The 16,821-nt window shown below is 50.3% G+C and overlaps 1 protein-coding gene across 1 annotated transcript; it reads left to right on the plus strand.

Moving 5' to 3' along the window:
* The first annotated feature begins 2,016 nt into the window (after window positions 1-2,016).
* Window positions 2,017-11,834, plus strand: CCR7 (C-C motif chemokine receptor 7). The gene is made up of 3 exons (XM_002193969.7): window positions 2,017-2,279; window positions 7,133-7,182; window positions 8,517-11,834. The coding sequence occupies exons 1-3, from the start codon at window positions 2,270-2,272 to the stop codon at window positions 9,579-9,581; spliced, it is 1,125 nt and encodes a 374-aa protein (XP_002194005.6). The 5' UTR covers window positions 2,017-2,269; the 3' UTR covers window positions 9,582-11,834.
* The last annotated feature ends 4,987 nt before the right edge of the window (window positions 11,835-16,821 follow it).

The following is a 16,821-nucleotide window of genomic DNA, read 5'->3' on the forward strand; positions in this document are numbered from 1 at the left end:
AGAACTGAACCAAAATATCTCTGAGCAACTTCCTGTGGAATTTATCAGGAGCTGCATTTTTGTTGAGAAGTTTATGGATGAAAGCTGCCACCCAGCTCCTGCTGCAGCCTGGGCAGCAGGATCAAACCACTGACTTCCACTCTCCTGGGTGCTGGAGGGGAGCAGAGGGAACCAGAGACTGGAATACCTGGTAATTTGATTCTTTTTATACCGTTAATTAACTTTGGAATAACAAATAGGTTCTAGTAGCACAGTGCTATGGCTTTCATGGGCACAGCTCAGGCCTGGCACTGTCTGAGTTTGGTCTGTCTGCTCACACAGGGTCACAGTTTTGTGAAAAGCAGCTCATGGGGTACCCAAGGTCAGGCAATGTATCAAAGAGATGGACTCACTCAGGCAATAAGCTGCAAATATACACAATCAAATTAAACAAAGTTTTAATAAATGTTCTGAGAACTCCCTGGGTATAAAATGTGACTGTACAAGAAGTTTGGTGTCATACACAAACATCAAACTGTTTATTATTTTAAATATTCCCATTCTTTTTAAGAAAACAGTTTGCTTGAATGGGCTCTAACAACACAGAATTTGGTATGTACTGAAACTTTGAAGCTGAATCTTGGGACCATGTGCAGAAAACAAACTGCAAACCACCCGCCTGCCTCCCCTCTCTCACCTTTGGCTTCAGCCAGTGTGGACATGGGGATGGATCCACCAGAACACTGCCTGCTGCCTCTCCCTGGAGCAGGGTGAGCACAAAGCACCCCGAGGGGCCCATGGCAGAGCTGTGACCTTGTGTGAAGCCTCTGTCACACCCCTTGATTCCGGGTATTCTGCCAGGACGCAGGGGAAGTCTTTCATCTCAGGTCCCCCTTGGCGGAAGTGGTTACGAGATAAAGCTCTCGAGGCAGCGTACCTGCCTGGATACCTGATGAGCAAAGGCAAACAGAGCAATAAATAGCTGCAGAGATGTGCACGGCACCTGCTGCCTGAGATAAGTGCCAGGCGAGGTGCGGAGGAGTCGGTGCCACGCACTCAGAGAGCGCCGAGGCGAGGGAGGGTCACCTTGTGTGAGCAGAGAAAAACCATCACAGGCCTCCTGTCCCAGCACCCTGCCCCCAAAACCCCAAAATCCTGTCCCTGAGTACCCCAGCACCCTGTTCCCTGAGCACCCCAGAACAGGCTCAGAGCCACACCAGCACCACTGAGAGGGAAGGATTTTGAGTCAGGCTGGGACCATGTTGAAGGAGGGTTTGAAACGGGATCTGAGTCTTCATAAAGCACCTAAGACAACCCACAGGAGCCTCAAAACTACCCTCGGCTTCAGATATATTTAATTTGGGCTGGGATTCCATCCTGTGGTGCCCCATTTTTCCACCTGGCTGCAGCAACAGCACTGACAGCATAAGACAGGGAGGATAAGATGCCAAAGGCATCACTTCTAGAGGAGCCTGGCTCAGGAAAAAAGCAAGTTTGTGAGAAGCTGGAGACATTTCTGTCTGAGAAACAACCCCTCTATCTGAGGGGTCTGTTCCAAGAGCAGAGCCCTCTTTGACACCCACCAAACAAAAGCCACTGGACAAAGTGCAGAGCCTTTTGGGGAAGACAAAAATACCCAGAAAAAGAAAGGAGGGAAGTCACTGAGCTGCTGACAGTGTAGCAAGGGAGAAGGACAAAGGGACTATTAGTCATGGGCAGTCCTGTGCACTGGGAATTTTCATCCTGAACTCCCTTCCCAAAACAGGTCTGGTGGGTGGGGTGGGATGGGATGGGATGGGATGGGATGGGATGGGATGGGATGGGATGGGATGGGATGGGATGGGATGGGATGGGATGGGATGGGATGGGATGGGATCCTATGTTTCCTCCAGCACTGGGGGCTACACAGATGAAGCAGGATTTGCTGGAGTGGGGAGGTAAGAAAGAGCCTCCTTTCCCTGTTTCCTTCAGCACAGAGCATTCCTCATGTGTCAGTCCAAAATCAGAGCCCTCTTCACTTCCCTGTCAGTGACAGCTCCGGGTGTGCAGAGCATGCCCAGGCAGCACCTGAGCACCCCGAGAGCTCAGCACAGCTCTGAACACATGAGAAGGAGGAGGAGGGTCTACTAAATGCCAGTGACATCAGGGTGCCCGTGAGCTCCTCACAGGGCTGCAGGAAGTATAAAAGCAGAGCTGCCCGAGGAGGGTCCCTGGCAGGAGCTGGGGAGGCAGCGCTGGAGTGGGTGATGCTCTCATTACCTCTGTGACTGGATCCTGCTGGAACCACACCATGGATGGGGGTGAGTACCTGGGCTGCAGCCTTGGGCTGTGTCTTCAGCTTTATTAATGATGCCCAGTCCCTGCCCTGTGATACAGGAGTGCAGCACTTCTATTAGAGTATTTAAACAGTATAAAAGACTTTCATCTTCCTCATTTTTACTATAAAAAAAAAAAAAAAGAAAGAAAAGCATGGTTCTGTTTTAGAAGCTCAAAAACCTCAAATCACTTCAGAAACAAACACAAAAAAGAGGTTGGGAGGCAATTTTAAGAGGCTCTTTTGTTCCAAAGCAATTGCATAGTTTGCATCTTTTCTTCTGTGTTCTTAATTTAAAAAAATAAAGAGAGAGAGAGAACACTCTCCCTGGCAACATTTTAATTCAGTGAACCAATTGAGAAACTCGGAGCAAGAAGAGCTGAGTCCATTCACTAAGTCCATCCAGTCTTTTGCAAGTTATTTCTATTTTAAAATATCTGCAGGAACACTGGGGGAAGCAGGATGGATTGGAGATGCAGGAGATTGTGGGATGGTCAGGGGGATGGATGCAAGAAGTTCTGGGGAATAAAGGAAGCTCTGGGGATGCTCCAGGGATGCAGGAAGCCCCGGGGGATGCAGGAAAAAGAGGGGGCAGGTCCCACACGACACTCCAGGCAGGAGCAGAGAATGAGTCGAGGGAGTTTTCTTTCTCCTGGCTGTCTCCTCAGAGCCTCTGGCAATCAATGGCTTAGGAAATTCCTGGATTTTGGAATCCCTGCATCCAAACAAATACAAAACTGGACCTGCCCACCACACATCATTCCTCTTGTTTAAACTTTTGGCCTCTGCATCATCCTGTGGGTGCTTTGTGGGCTGCTTGTTCCAAGGGGTTCAGTGTCTGGGGGCAGCTGAACTTAGCTCCTGGGAAAGGTTAATCAGGACATGGAAAAGAAAGAGTTAGTGAGAACCTGACCAGATTATGATAATGTTCCTGTTTAGGTTTTTTGTTCTACTATTGTATTTCAGAGGAATATTTCATTTTCCTGGAAGAAGCACCACCGTGGTGCTTTCTTGAAAACACACCTGGCTCACTTCTGCAGGAAATTTTTCTTCTCTCTGCTTATCTTGTCTTTTGATTCAGTTTCCTGAAAGGAGTGGAGGTAGATAATTATTCACTTTCTTCTGTGATAGATCAGTGAACACATGAAATAAGAGCATGACTGGGTTTCACTGGGTCCACTCACTCTTGAGATGACAGTGTCTTTCCTCTGCCAGTTGTGAGGAGGGGAAGGGGGGAGAACAGGCTGTTAACTGCCAATAGTCATTAAAGCAAAAATATGATTAACTTTTCTCAGAAATATCTGGTTCTTCCCCCAAAAGCCTCCGGTACTGCTGGAGAAGGGGCACCAGAAGCTGGCACACGTATAACATGCAGAGAGCAGGTTAATCACTGCCTACACGTGTGCTGAGGCCAGAACTTTTGCTTTGCAATTCCAGGTGGTCAAAAAACATCCTTTCACCACGAGGGTTTGGTCAGAGCAGGTTTGCTCAACTTTGCCAATGCTCCCTAAACCATTCCCAGCTCCTGCTTTGCTCATCCCTCAGCTGTGGCAGCAGCCAGACACTCCTGACCCCTGGTCATTTGTGTGATCTGATTAACCACCCTCAGGGCTGTGCCTCTCTCCTCTTCCAGGCAGATGTCCTGACACCAAATACTTCCATTGTCAGAGACCTTTCTGGGTGCACCTGGTGGGATTCACTGCTCCTGCAGCTGCTCTTGCCTCGCTTACATTTAGTAGCTGAGGGAGATCCAGATAAGCTGGGAGGGATCTGCCTGTCCAAATTCACCCACCCTTCTGCCACAGCACGGCCTGAGCTGTGCCCCAGGTGCCCGTCCCAGGTGCCCACCCCAGGCACCTGAACTGGGCCTTAAAAACACCTGTTCCTTTCCCTTTGCTATCGAGGGAGCCTGAACAGCTCAACAGCTGTCAAGGGATGAATCCTGACCCTTGGGCTTAGTCTGTGCAGGAAGGTTGTAAAACTGAGGGGCTCCCACCCCCTGTCATGAACAGACCCCTTCCTTCCTTCACTCCCATGGAGCAATTCCCCTTTCCACTCGTTTCCAGGTCCTTCAGGGCAACAATGGCCTCAAACCAGCACCTCCCAGGCTGAGACACACAGGGGCTGCCACGGGGCTTTAGGGCCAGGCTGACTCATTTGCTGTTTTGATGTATTTTTATAAATGAGGTTTCTAGTGCAACTGGTTGCAGGGACTTTTGAGAGGGGCTTTTTTTTCCTCAATATTTTGAGGAACAAAACTTTCAAAACTTTAAGAAAATACCCACAGCAGCCAACTGCCAGGAGGTGTAAAAAGGAAAGAAAAAGTAAAGAAATGCACCTAAACTGCCTGATAAGCTGCAGAGCAAGACTCATGTCATGATAATTGCTTCTGCCCACTGCCCCAGACCACAAGACAAGTTGGGGAGATGCAAGTCCTGTCCAGTCTGACTGAAACCAGTGACACAAATGTGCTCAAACTGGCACAAAGGGAGCAGGAGGCAGCAGGGCCTCTCTGGTCGTGCTTTTACAAATGTGTAATCTGAGGTGGGGGCACAGAAGAGGGGCAGAGACAGCACAGGCTTTCTTCATGTTGAAAAGTCATTTGACATTTAAGACAGTTGAAACAGCAACTGAGAAGGGGGAGAAAAAAGAAACCTGTGATGATCTTCAAAGGAATGATATCAGCTGAACTGTTTCAGGAGTTGGTTGAGTCACGTTCTCAGTCCTGTTTTTCTAGACCTTCACAGGGTGATAAGAAAACAGAACAGAGCAAAGGAGCCCTCACCAGGGCTGGGGCTGGGACTGGCCAAGTGAATCAGGGCTGGACTTGGAGTTTGCAAACCAAGCCACAGAAAGTCTGGTTTATGTGGGTGCTTTTCCTCCATGGAATGAGCGTGGTTCTTCTCTGCCTCTTATCCAGCAGCCACAGGGGAATTTCCTGGTGGGGCTGAGCTACCAGCACAGGTACTCATCACCCATCCCCAGGCAGCCAGTCCAGGAGTCCCAGGGAAACCAGGCTGCTTAGAAGGTGCAACAGAAGGCTAAAGGCTGCTGTGGTGTTTGCAGAGCCAGGGACCCGTGCCTGTGTGCCAGGCAGGAGGGGCAGTTACAGCTTGCTTAAACCCACCTGGTGGGTCTCAGTCCTTGGAGCTTTTAGTGTATTTCCTGTATCATATGCAAAAGCCAGGGCAGTAGTTTGAAGGGGCGACAACCACAGCAGACACCAAACCTCTTCCTGCAGTCTGGAAATGATCAGAGTGAAAGCCACTGGCTGGACAGAACAGCCAGAAGCTTCACTTCAGCCTCAGTCCCTGCCTTGCACTCCTCCACTCGTGAGTCACCTGCACTAAGGGTGCCCATGGGAAGCCCTCAGATATCCCCTGCAGGGTTTGGAGAAGGTGAGAGCAGGATGAACACAAGCTGCATGAGCAAAAAAGATGAAAATAAGGGGGGAAGGTCAGACAGAGCTTCTAGGAGGCCTCAGGGGAGGCGCTCACACAGGCCTGGGGAGGAGCACTATGAGTTTTCACACGTGGCTGAGGATCTCTCACCCACACATCACCCTCAAGTATTAAAAACATCCCCACTCACAGGTAACTCTGATAATAGTGAAGCTGTTGCATGTGACTTAACCCTGGGACTTGGTACAGTGGGTGCAGTTACCTGTAGTGGAAGTTCATCATCCTGGTGCAGTGCAACATGAGCAGGAGCCTGGCACAAAACTGAAACCAAGCAGAAACCAAGCACAGCTGAGTCCAGCAGACACTAAGCACAGGAATCAGTCACACTCATGAACAACCAGGCCATGAGGGGCAAGGCAGAGTTCTAGGAGCTGAAAGCCAAAGGTATTTCCTTGCTGAGCGCCCCCAGAGCAGAAAATCCAGAGGGAGTGAGGGGCTGCAGGGACCAGCCAGTGCCTGGAGGCACATCCTGGGCCAAGGCACCCCTCAGGGAGAGACACATCTCCTCACCCCAGAATGGAGCTCAGGGCTGTCTCACTGCCACCTTCCAGCTGAGCAGCTTTCAGTGGCAACTGCCTGAGGTAGATGCTGGTAGAGCTGTAAAAGCAGCGAGGAGAAAGCTTTCCCTGGCCCCTGCCTGTTAACCACAGCAGGAAGAGCTGCTTGGCTGAGATTGCTCTCACCACCACACCTGGCTCTGAATACAGTTTTTCCTCCCAGCTGTCAGCATCCTATATTTTCACATCCCAAGGCAGCAGAAGCCAACTCTTGACATTTAGAGACAAGCAATAAATTTCAGCCAGTTCCAGTTCTATCTGTCCCATGGGGAGCTGAGCTCTCCTTTCCACAGCCCAGGCACCACATGGGCACAGCTGGGCCAGATTTATGACCCTCACAGCTGGGTATTTTCACATGGATTAAGCTGCACCCTCACTGCTCAGACACAAGGGAACAGGCTGCTGGCTGCTTGCAGGGAAAAGTAATGGATAAAATCAAAATGGGTGCACTGTGCCCAAGTTTAGAGTCCTCAGCTCTCAGCCTTCACTGCACGGGGTCCTGGGCAACCTGGTCTAGGTGAAGACATCCCTGCTCACTGCAGGGGGTTGGACTGACTGACCTTTAGAGGCCAACCCAAACTATTCCATGAATCCATCAATCCATAGGGGCCAGACTCCTGAGACTCCACCAGTGCTCCTACAGTAACGCTCAGGACCCTGGGTTATCTTGCTGGCATCTTCTCCAGATTCTGGTTTCCTCAGAAGTGAGGGTTCTGCAGGGTTCACAATGCCATGGACAACATTACCCACTGCCTTTTCAAAGTAAGAACCATGTGGAAACCCCCACTCAGCCACTAACACAGCATCTCCTTCTTCCCTAGGCAAGCAGCTAAAGGTCACCCTTGTTTTCAGCCTGCCGCTTGTTTTTCAGGTAAGATGTTTTCAACAACATGTTTGAAATCCAACTGCTTTGTGCTGAGGGTAAAGGGAGATCTCAAAAAATCAGAACAGCCACCCACAGTCCCAGAAATGTGTGGGGACACAGCTGCTCACCCCAGGATCCAGCTGTGGGAGGTGGGAGGTGAGGGCAGAGCTCAGCTACAGAAAAACAAACAAGAGAAACAAAACCAAGCAGAGAAAAAGGGTGAAAATGCAGTAATTTTTCAGATGGCCTGGGCTGTGTGAGTCCCCTCTTAGCCCCAAAATGAGCATTTCCAGGACAGACAGGAGTGCACCACGCTGATTGCAGGGAGCAGCTGGTTCCTGTTCCCTGCAAATTCCTGGTAGAGACGCTGGACTCTGACCAAGCCCAGAGCTGGAGAGGGATGCACCCGAGGAGGAAGAGTTCAGCACCTTCCCCTGCCTGTTGTCAGAGTGCCCTGGCCCAGCAAGGAGGGCCCCAAGCACGGAGCTGTGCCACGACCTGCTCCCAAACCCAGGGCCTGGTCCTGGTGCCCGCGGTCCCTTGCCCCAGTGGCCACCCCCCAGCCCGTGGGGCTCCCAGGGCTCAGCCCGCGGGCAGAGCCGAGCAGTCCGTGCTTTTCCCTTTCACTGCTGGCAGCCTGGCAGGATGTGGTGAAAGCCAAACCTGCTGAGATGGAGAGCACCGAGATGCTCTCTGATAAAGGGTGGGGGTATCCAGGGGAAACCTTTTATGTCTGTGCTACGGGGAGAAGCTTCTGGAGACTAATAAGTCAGAAAAAGCAGGGCACAGATACCGCAGGCTCTGTCTGCCCGTGGGTTATGGCAGTGTAGGAAGATGAAACAACAATAATCAGAACTGAAATCAGGGGCCTGAATGAGATGCCGGCCTGACACGGAAACAGCTTCCTGCTGCTCTCACTGTGCTTCCTCATGCTCTCACCGACACCTTCGTTGATTTTTAATTTAGCTGAAGGATGTTTTATTTCTCACATTTTATCTGACAGCCGGCTGTGCACACACACAGCTGGAGGCAGGTCCTGGAACACTCTGGAAAGCTGCCACACATCTGAGGGTTTGCAGGTGTTACTTTGGCTGAGCACGAAACATGTCTGGTGGAATTCCCACTTGGAGCCCCCCAAAAAGCCCCCCAAAAAGCCCCAAACCCACATATTTATGGGAAACACTTCCAGCCACAAGGTTGTGTCAGCTCTGGTGGTGATGTTGGCATGAGACAGCACTTGGGAACTCCCTGGGACTCCTCTCCAGGCTCCTTTCCTTGCATGGCCACGCAGTCAACACAGTCCTTGTCCCAACACACTCTTCTTCTCTTTCCTGTCCTAGTTCTGTGCCGGGGACAATGTCACTGATTACTACGACTCCAACAGCACCATTGACTACAGCATGTTCGAGTCCCTGTGTGAGAAGGAGGAGGTCCGTAACTTCCGTGCTGCCTTCCTCCCGGCCATGTACAGCCTCATCTGCTTCTTGGGGCTGCTGGGGAACGGGCTGGTCATGCTCACCTACATCTACTACAAGAGGCTGAAGACCATGACAGACGTCTACTTGCTGAACCTGGCTCTGGCAGACATCCTCTTCCTGCTGACCCTTCCCTTCTGGGCCACAAGTGCAACCACACACTGGCTTTTTGGGAGCTTTGCCTGCAAAGCTGTCTACTGCATCTGCAAGATGAGTTTCTTCAGCGGGATGCTGCTCCTCCTGTCCATCAGCATCGACAGGTACTTCGCCATCGTCCAGGCAGCCTCAGCCCATCGCCTGCGTCCCCGGATGATATTCATCAGCAAGGTGACCTGCATCCTCATCTGGCTCCTGGCCTTCATCCTCTCCACCCCTGAGCTGGTTCACAGTGGTGTGAACAACATGGACAGCTATCCCCGTTGTTCCATCATTGCTAATGACTTGCAGACCTTCAGCACTGGCATCAAAGTGTCCCAAATGGTGTTTGGCTTCTTAATTCCCCTCCTGGTCATGTCTTTCTGCTACCTCATCATCATCAAAACGTTACTCCAGGCCCGCAACTTTGAGAAGAACAAAGCCATCAAGGTCATCATCGCCGTGGTCATCGTCTTCGTCGTCTTCCAGCTGCCCTACAACAGCGTCATGCTGGCCAAGACCATCTCAGCCTTCAACCAGACCAGCTCGTGTGAGGAGAGCAAGAAGCTGGACGTGGCGGATGACGTGACCTACACCCTGGCCTGCTTCCGATGCTGCCTCAACCCGTTCCTCTACGCCTTCATCGGCGTCAAATTCCGCACCGACCTCTTCAAGCTGCTGAAGGAGCTGGGCTGCCTGAGCCAGGAGCGCCTCTGGCAGCTCACCTCCTGCCGCGACAGCAAGAGGACCTCCTTCGCCATGGAGACAGAGACAACCACCACCTTCTCCCCGTAAGCCCAGCTCCAGGCACACTTTGCTCAAGCTGAAACGGTTTTGGACATTTTCTCTAGTCTGAACTCCTGGCAGAGCAAGACCTGTTACACTGCAGAGAAGTCGAGGGGAAAATCCAGAAGCCTCCTCCTATTTCAAGCAGCAAGGGCTGCTGGCCAATGTCCCACGGGTGGAGAGACTTTACAACAGAGTTGTCACTAACAGCAAAGCAAGGGAGAGGTGGTGAGTCTACAATTCCTCCTGTCATTTCACCTTCAGCTTAGTCTTTCCCTGTCAAAATGAGAAATGCTCAAAAAAGAACATTTACCCTAAAAGCGACAAGTACCAAGAGAAAATGGACATTGGTGCAGCAGAACTGTCTGGGAGCATCACCCTTGCTTTGGATGTTGCTTTTAACAAAACAACAGCTCTGCAACCCCACAGAAATGCCCTTGCACTGAGTCAGTCCGAGGCAACCTGCACCCACAGCCTTGGGCTCGATCCAACACACAACCCCAGCTGTGGAGTAACCGAGCACACAACTGCTCTGCCTTCCCCCATGAAACGTGAGACATGACCACAGCTAATGCAAAATCCATACAAACTCTAGCCATCATTTCAATTACTTTGTGTAGTATTGTAGCCACTCACAGCTCTCTCAGGAAAAGTACAAATTCTACTTTACTTCCGCCTGCATCCTGTTTCTGGGCTATCACCTACTGACCTTGAGATAAATATGAATGTGGATTTTCTCCTCCCTTCCCAATCCTTCTAGCAGGACTTCATCTGCCTTTGAAGTCAGATCTGTATTTCACTCATAAGCTACTGGGGCGTGTTTTGCATCAGTGCTGTCGGCACCAACAAAGACATGGCTCGCTGAGGTTAGATCTGAAAGCAGTCCCACCTCTGCCAGGGCCGTGGCAGCTGAACAGCAGATTATTGTCATGGAAAGTCAGACCTTGGAGGAGCCCAGACTGTAATTCCAGTGGGTGCTTTTACAGGAAGAGCCAAGATTCCTGGTGACAGATGAACGCTCTGGGAACCGCTGTCATGGGACAGCTGAAGGTCAGCTGGGAGGAGCTGCTGCACAGCCCGTGCAGCTGTCCCTGTCCTTGTCCTGTGCTCCTGTCCCTGTCCTTGTCCTGTGCTCTGATCCCACAGCACCCAGCTCTTCCAGAGCCATCACCAGTGGAGAGAGAGCCTGGAGCTGCTCCCAGGGCTGACAGGGGAGATATGTCCATGTTCCCCTGAGTACACAGAGCCATGAGCAGCAAAACACTCACTAAACAGACATTTGTCCTTTTTTTCAACACATGGATCCATCAGGAGTGACACAGAGAACTCTCTGGTTCATGGGTTGCAGAGCACTGCTTTAGAGATTTGAGGATTAAAATCAGCCTCCCAAGACACTGGCTGGGTCTGAGACAGCACTGCCAGTTATTTACCTGGCTGCCATCAAATCTAAATAAATTCTCCATAAACCATTTACCTCTGGTGTATGGGATTTTTGTCAAGGGTTGGGATTCAGGAAGAGAGGACATTCTGCTTTGTGTTACCTATCTGTGCTCAACTGTCGAACTCATTTTCCTTTACAGCGCCCAGGTAACTGCACAGAAGTGTTGCTTCTCTGTGACATGAAACAGGGGGTGACAACTGACACTGAACAGCTCTTTCTCATCCTTATTTGGGCAAGACACAGCTATCATGATCTTGGCCAGAGCCAGGGACACCCCCAGCACAGGATATTTCCAGTTTTCCTCATCAGTAACAATACATTTTTAATGTATATTCAATATGTAAAGCTGCTTTACACAAAGTTCAATCTGTTCATGAATGTGCCCTGATAATACTCTGCTTCCATGGGACCTTTTTATGCAGAACCCATTCACCTTATTCCAGCCAGGAAACTTCTCCACCAGCACATGGAACTGTACTTGTGTCCTGTAGACTAAAGCCATTCCCCTCCTGCAAATTAAGGAATCTTCAGGTCCTTACAGACCAGAGGAATTCCAAATAAGATCAGACACAGTTGCTGCCAGAAACGAGATGCAGAGGCACCCTGTGGGACCGCTGCAGCTGTGCCTCAGTGAGGCAGTGGTGTCAGAGTGCCTGGCTTTCCCTGGTTAAATTTAACGGACAGAGAACAAATTTGCATCTAATTTAGATGAGTCATGTTAACGTTGGCCTAAGATCTCAACCCGAGGTTCACCACTGATGTGTAAAAACTGACTGTATTTTGCTACTTGAGAAAAATAAATTATAACGATTTAAACAAAATACTTCTGGTTTTCCATTGCATTTTCTTCATCCTTGTACAGTCCTTGTCAATCCTTCTTGTCCTCTCGGGAGCTGTTTGATCAGCTCAGCTTCATACCAGTGCTGCCCGGCAGGAAAGAGAGTGTGGAAAATAAACTAAATAGAAAAATGTTGGTTTATTCATCTGCTGATGGATTATAAAAGAAACAAGCCAGGACCACGTTAAGGAGTTTTTGTTTTAACTATTAACCCACCTGTCTTGATGCTGCTCCACAGCTGGATGTACCTAATGGCCACTCACCAACCTTTAAGTGAAAATTCTTTGAGCTGTAGCATTTTATTGTTCACGTTTAATTAAAATCCAGTAATAAACCACCACGTTGCTGTGGGAATTGCTCACAGGGAGAGGCAGCAGCTTTGGGCACCATAACCCCCACCCACATCCAGGGTGAGAGTAGGAACTGCGAGTAAAACAACGAACACAGCGCTTCTGCCTGACCTCCCCAGTTAATTCGTGCCTCAAAGCACACAGGGCAGACAAGGGGGCACCCATATCCTCCACAAAAAGTGCCTTGTAATTGTAACCACGGAATCAAAGAGGAAGAAACTCAAAGAACACAGGAGACAGAAGCCTGACAGCGAGTGCCAGAGCTAAGACTCGTTTCTGCTTTCACTGAGTGACATAAATCTCACGTTTTCTCCCAGAAGAGAAAGGACAAGGTGAGTTTCAGCATCTGGCCCAGAGATTCAAGAAGCATCTCCAGACTAGAGCACAACACAAGGTGCAAAACCCCATACCCAGGGATCCTTCAATAAAACTGGGTCTCACCATAGCGAGGTCCTCAAGTGGCCCAAGAGCTCATTTGTGCAAAGGTTGAGCAGTTTTGGAGCAAGAACTGGGGATCTGCAGAGAGCCACAGCACTTTTAGCCATACCCCCTGCTCCTCTGAGCTGACTGTGAGCCACACTCTTAATGTTCAGGAACTTTCTTGATCAAGAAAACAGACTCTACTTTAAAGCCCTAACTTAAACCAGTAAAACTTAAAACCCACCAAGCAACCACACAAAATCACAACTTGGGCTACAAATACTGCAGCCAAGTCACACAGAACTTGTTACCATAAAAAGAGTGTACTGCTCAGATGGATTTAACCTATTTTAGTAATTTTCACCAGCTAGAGCTGCCTATTTCCTTCCATGGTTCCAAATCTTCTTTAAAAAGCCAATAAAAAACCTGACCCTCATTAGAGAAGGGGAAAGTTCTCCAGGCAGGGCTGTGGTTTCTCGTGTGCCACCTGGGCAGCTGCATGAGGGAAGTCCTTGTCACCCTAAAAAAGAATGAGCTGGAACCGAGTGAGGTAAACAAACCCTAAAAATAATGCCCGTGGGTGATGGGGAAGGGTGGGGGAACATTGCACCAGTCAGAATAGCTGAGAGCAGGCCATGGCTTCTTTTGTAGGGAAAAAAAACCCCAAACTCCTGTTCTGTCACATCTCAGGGGAGAACTTCTTGTACAGCCAACTGTCCTTGGCAGAGCTGCCTTGCCTGGGCCCCTCCCCAGGGGCACAGTGGGGTTTTATCCATCCCTGGGCCACGGTGAGAGGGACCTGGAGAAACTGAGACAGCTGAGACCTCACCTGCCCTTTGCTGGTGTAATCACAAGCAGCTTCATCACCTCAAAGTAAGTGAATCAAAGACTCTGACCAGGACTTTTCATGGGTGGCAGGATGGGCTCAGAGCCAACTGCTGGCACCAAGCAGGGGACATATAAGGAAAACATATGTGGAAAAAGATATATACATACATAAGGAAAAATAAGCAGATAAGCAGCATCCTGCTGCAGTCAATAACAGCAGCACAATCCACTGCTAGTGGGGGTCATGTCCCCAGTCCTCCCCCTCACAGAGCCCAGCCCATCCTGCTCCTTTCCAAGCACTAAAACCAGGCAGAATATCCCTGGCTTTGTGCTCATCCCACACATGGGGGCCCTCACAGCCTCTGGCTGAAATTAGCACAATTTCACATGTTCAGATTTAGCAGAAATCGCCAGTTTTCAAGCCCAGCTGTGGCAGCCACCGACCTGCCCAAAATGAAAGTTATTTTTTTCACTTTCACTAAGACCCCAGTTCTGCAGAGCTGAGTATTGATATTAAACCAGCAGAAAGTCAAGTGTTGATGTTCAATCACTACCTGTCACTGCCCCAGCTTGTTGTAGAAACCTTATTCAGGTCTGAACAGATAAGGAGCCTTCTGGCTCCACGTGCAGGGCAGCTGCAGAGCCAACTCAGGCATTTGTCACTGCTGAGCCCCTGAAGACTCCTCATGTGCAGGAACTGAAACTTCCCTTCCTGCTGCTTTGTTTTTAATTCAATTGTCTTTAAAAAAAAAACAACCAAACAAGCAGAAAGCTACTTTCCTTTTGTGCTGCTGAATGCGGGCACAAAATTTATTGTCAAGTGATCAGGGGCTTTATTGGGAAATTTTTGTGACTGAGGGAGAGCACTAATGTCCAGAATCATCCTACAGGAGAGGAAAAGGCCAAGTAATTTCCAGTAAATTAACAAAAAGGCCTTCCAGGATTTGGAGTCTGTGCATGCTGCTCTGTACCAAAATCAGAACTTCTCTCAGCAGTTCCAGTTCCTGCATCCTGCAGGTTTTACCCACAGCTTTGTCTTCTCATCAGGGAACATCCCACATCCACGTGAAGCTCCGTGGGCACACACTCGTGTCCCAGCAGCCCTGGTTTCACTCCAGGGCAATCACAGCAGAATCCAACCCCACTGGGGCAAAATCTGGCTGTTAGGGCTGCACAAACTCCTGTTTTCAGGGCAGAGTTGACTGATTCCCTGGGAGATAATGTGTTTCTTCTAAGTTTTGGCCACACCAAGCATCGAGAAAGAGCTTCAACCCCTGTGCCAGGGCGGGGAGTGGGAGAGGAAGAAAACAAAGCCCTTTATGGATGACTAACCCAGGCTCAGCTCCTCAGCTGTGTTGCACGAGTCCCTTTGAAGAGTTTCACGCTTTTGCAGGTCCTGGTTCTGCCTCGCCAGGGGGACACAGGTAGGGACAAAGCTCCTGATGAAACGTCACCCCCTGACTGTGTGCAGAGGGGGAGCACGGCAGAGCTGGGCCCCCACAGATGTGGCTTCCAGCAGGCTCTGGAGGGTTGCAGCAGAGCTGGAAAGGCACCAGATCTGTACAAGACTCATCCAGCTGTGCTGCCAGCAGCTCCTGGCAGGTCCCCACACCCTCCCCTCACGTGCCAGCGCTGCCTGCACGGCCCCAACAGCCGGAGGCGTGAGGCTGTTTTGGAGCTGCAGAGAACAACCGACAGCAAAAGTCTCCCCAACACCACAAAGAAGCACCAAAAAGCTGCCAGAGCCTCCTGCCTCCACTGGGCAGCCTGTTCCTGGCTCTGCCCAGAGAAGGTCATCATGGAATCACGGAATGGTTCGGGTTGGAGGGACCTCAGGGTGGGGGAGTGATGCCTTGTGAAGGCTGACCTAGAACAGAGACTAGAGGAGTTTAAGAATAAAGTAAGGATTTATTAGGAGCCCTCAGTAGATCCATCTTAGGCAGCACAAGAGCCCAGCCAGGGCTACACCCAAGAGGAACCCAAAATGGTCACAAAAATGGACAAGTGGCCATGAGGTCTCTCACTTTAATAAGTTTTGGTCTATTTGCATATTGGAATTAATTGTCCAGTTACAGCTCCAACCCATGAAGTTCCCATCCTTCTTGTTTTTCTCTCTCCAGCCCATGCTGTTTCTGCTCTTGGGGCTGAGATCTGGATCATTTGTCCTTGGTCCCCAGCTGGAGAAGGAATTGTTTTGTCTCTGCTCTGTGAAGAGAGCTCACCATCCCATAATATGAAACCCAGACCCACACACTAAAGCAGCACAGAACCTGAAAACCAGAAAAGCTCAAACCCAAGGCATCAGGAGCAGCCCCAGAGCTGTGCCACAGGGCCTGTCCCAGCTGTCCCAGGCCAGGGCATGGAGGTGATGCCCTGGTGAGACAGCAGCTCTGCACAAAAGCTGCTCCTCCCAGGGGACTTCTGGTACATGTTCCACCCCCTCTGAGGACCTGCTCCTGAGCTCCAGCAGGGAAATGAGCCCTCTTTATAACACCAGTGCAGAAAGAGCCTTCCCTCACAGGGCATTTCCTCCTGCAGCCGTGGAGGAGGTCACGCACACGCCTGAAACACACCATGAGATGGAGCTCCAGGGACCAAGATGGAAATACTTCTGTCTTTTCCCTGACATCCGAAACAAAGAAAATAGAGATTATAGGTAAAGCCCAGCACAGAAAGAAACTCCCAAAGCACTGCTGACCTCCCCAGGGCCTGAGTGACAACCTCAGGAGTGATAGGACAGCCCAGACAGGCTCTGAGTGACCCACAGCACATCCAGCATGAGCCTGTGGTCACCATCCATCCCCTTTTGGCTGCAGCCATCCTGGGAACCAGCAGAGACAGAAAGCTGGGACAGGGGAGAGCAGGGACATGGTCTCCTCCATGTCCTTCCCTCAGAGCCACTCTCCTCTCCTCTCGCCTTGGGTCAGGAGTTCCCTGTTCCTGGGAGAGGCTCTGAACTCCCCAGAGGGACCAGGAGCGAGCACAGCCTCTCCTTGAGAGCTGCTGACACCATGTGGGAACGGCTGGGAAGTGATCCACACACACCTCCCGCCCTCCGAGCCAGGACTCCGGGAAAACTCGGGAAAACCTATCCTGAAGTAAAGGTGTGGGTTCAGATTGTATCACTGATATCATATGGAATCCCTGTCGGCAATCAGGCTAAAAAGTGGAGTTGCTCTCCTTTGGTTTCATTTAAACTATTGGAAGTGATTTTAAATGGCTTTGATTCACTTGACTTTTCCCTGTGGATCAGCCCATGCCTCTCTCATGAGACTTCCATACTCCATTCTCAGTGCTAAACTCCATCCTGTTTCCTACATCTTCCCATAAAAATTACATCTCCCACAGAGCACCTTCCGCTGGCTTTGTACC

This window comes from Taeniopygia guttata, chromosome 27 (genome assembly GCF_048771995.1).
Source record: "Taeniopygia guttata chromosome 27, bTaeGut7.mat, whole genome shotgun sequence".
Lineage (NCBI taxonomy): Eukaryota > Metazoa > Chordata > Aves > Passeriformes > Estrildidae > Taeniopygia > Taeniopygia guttata.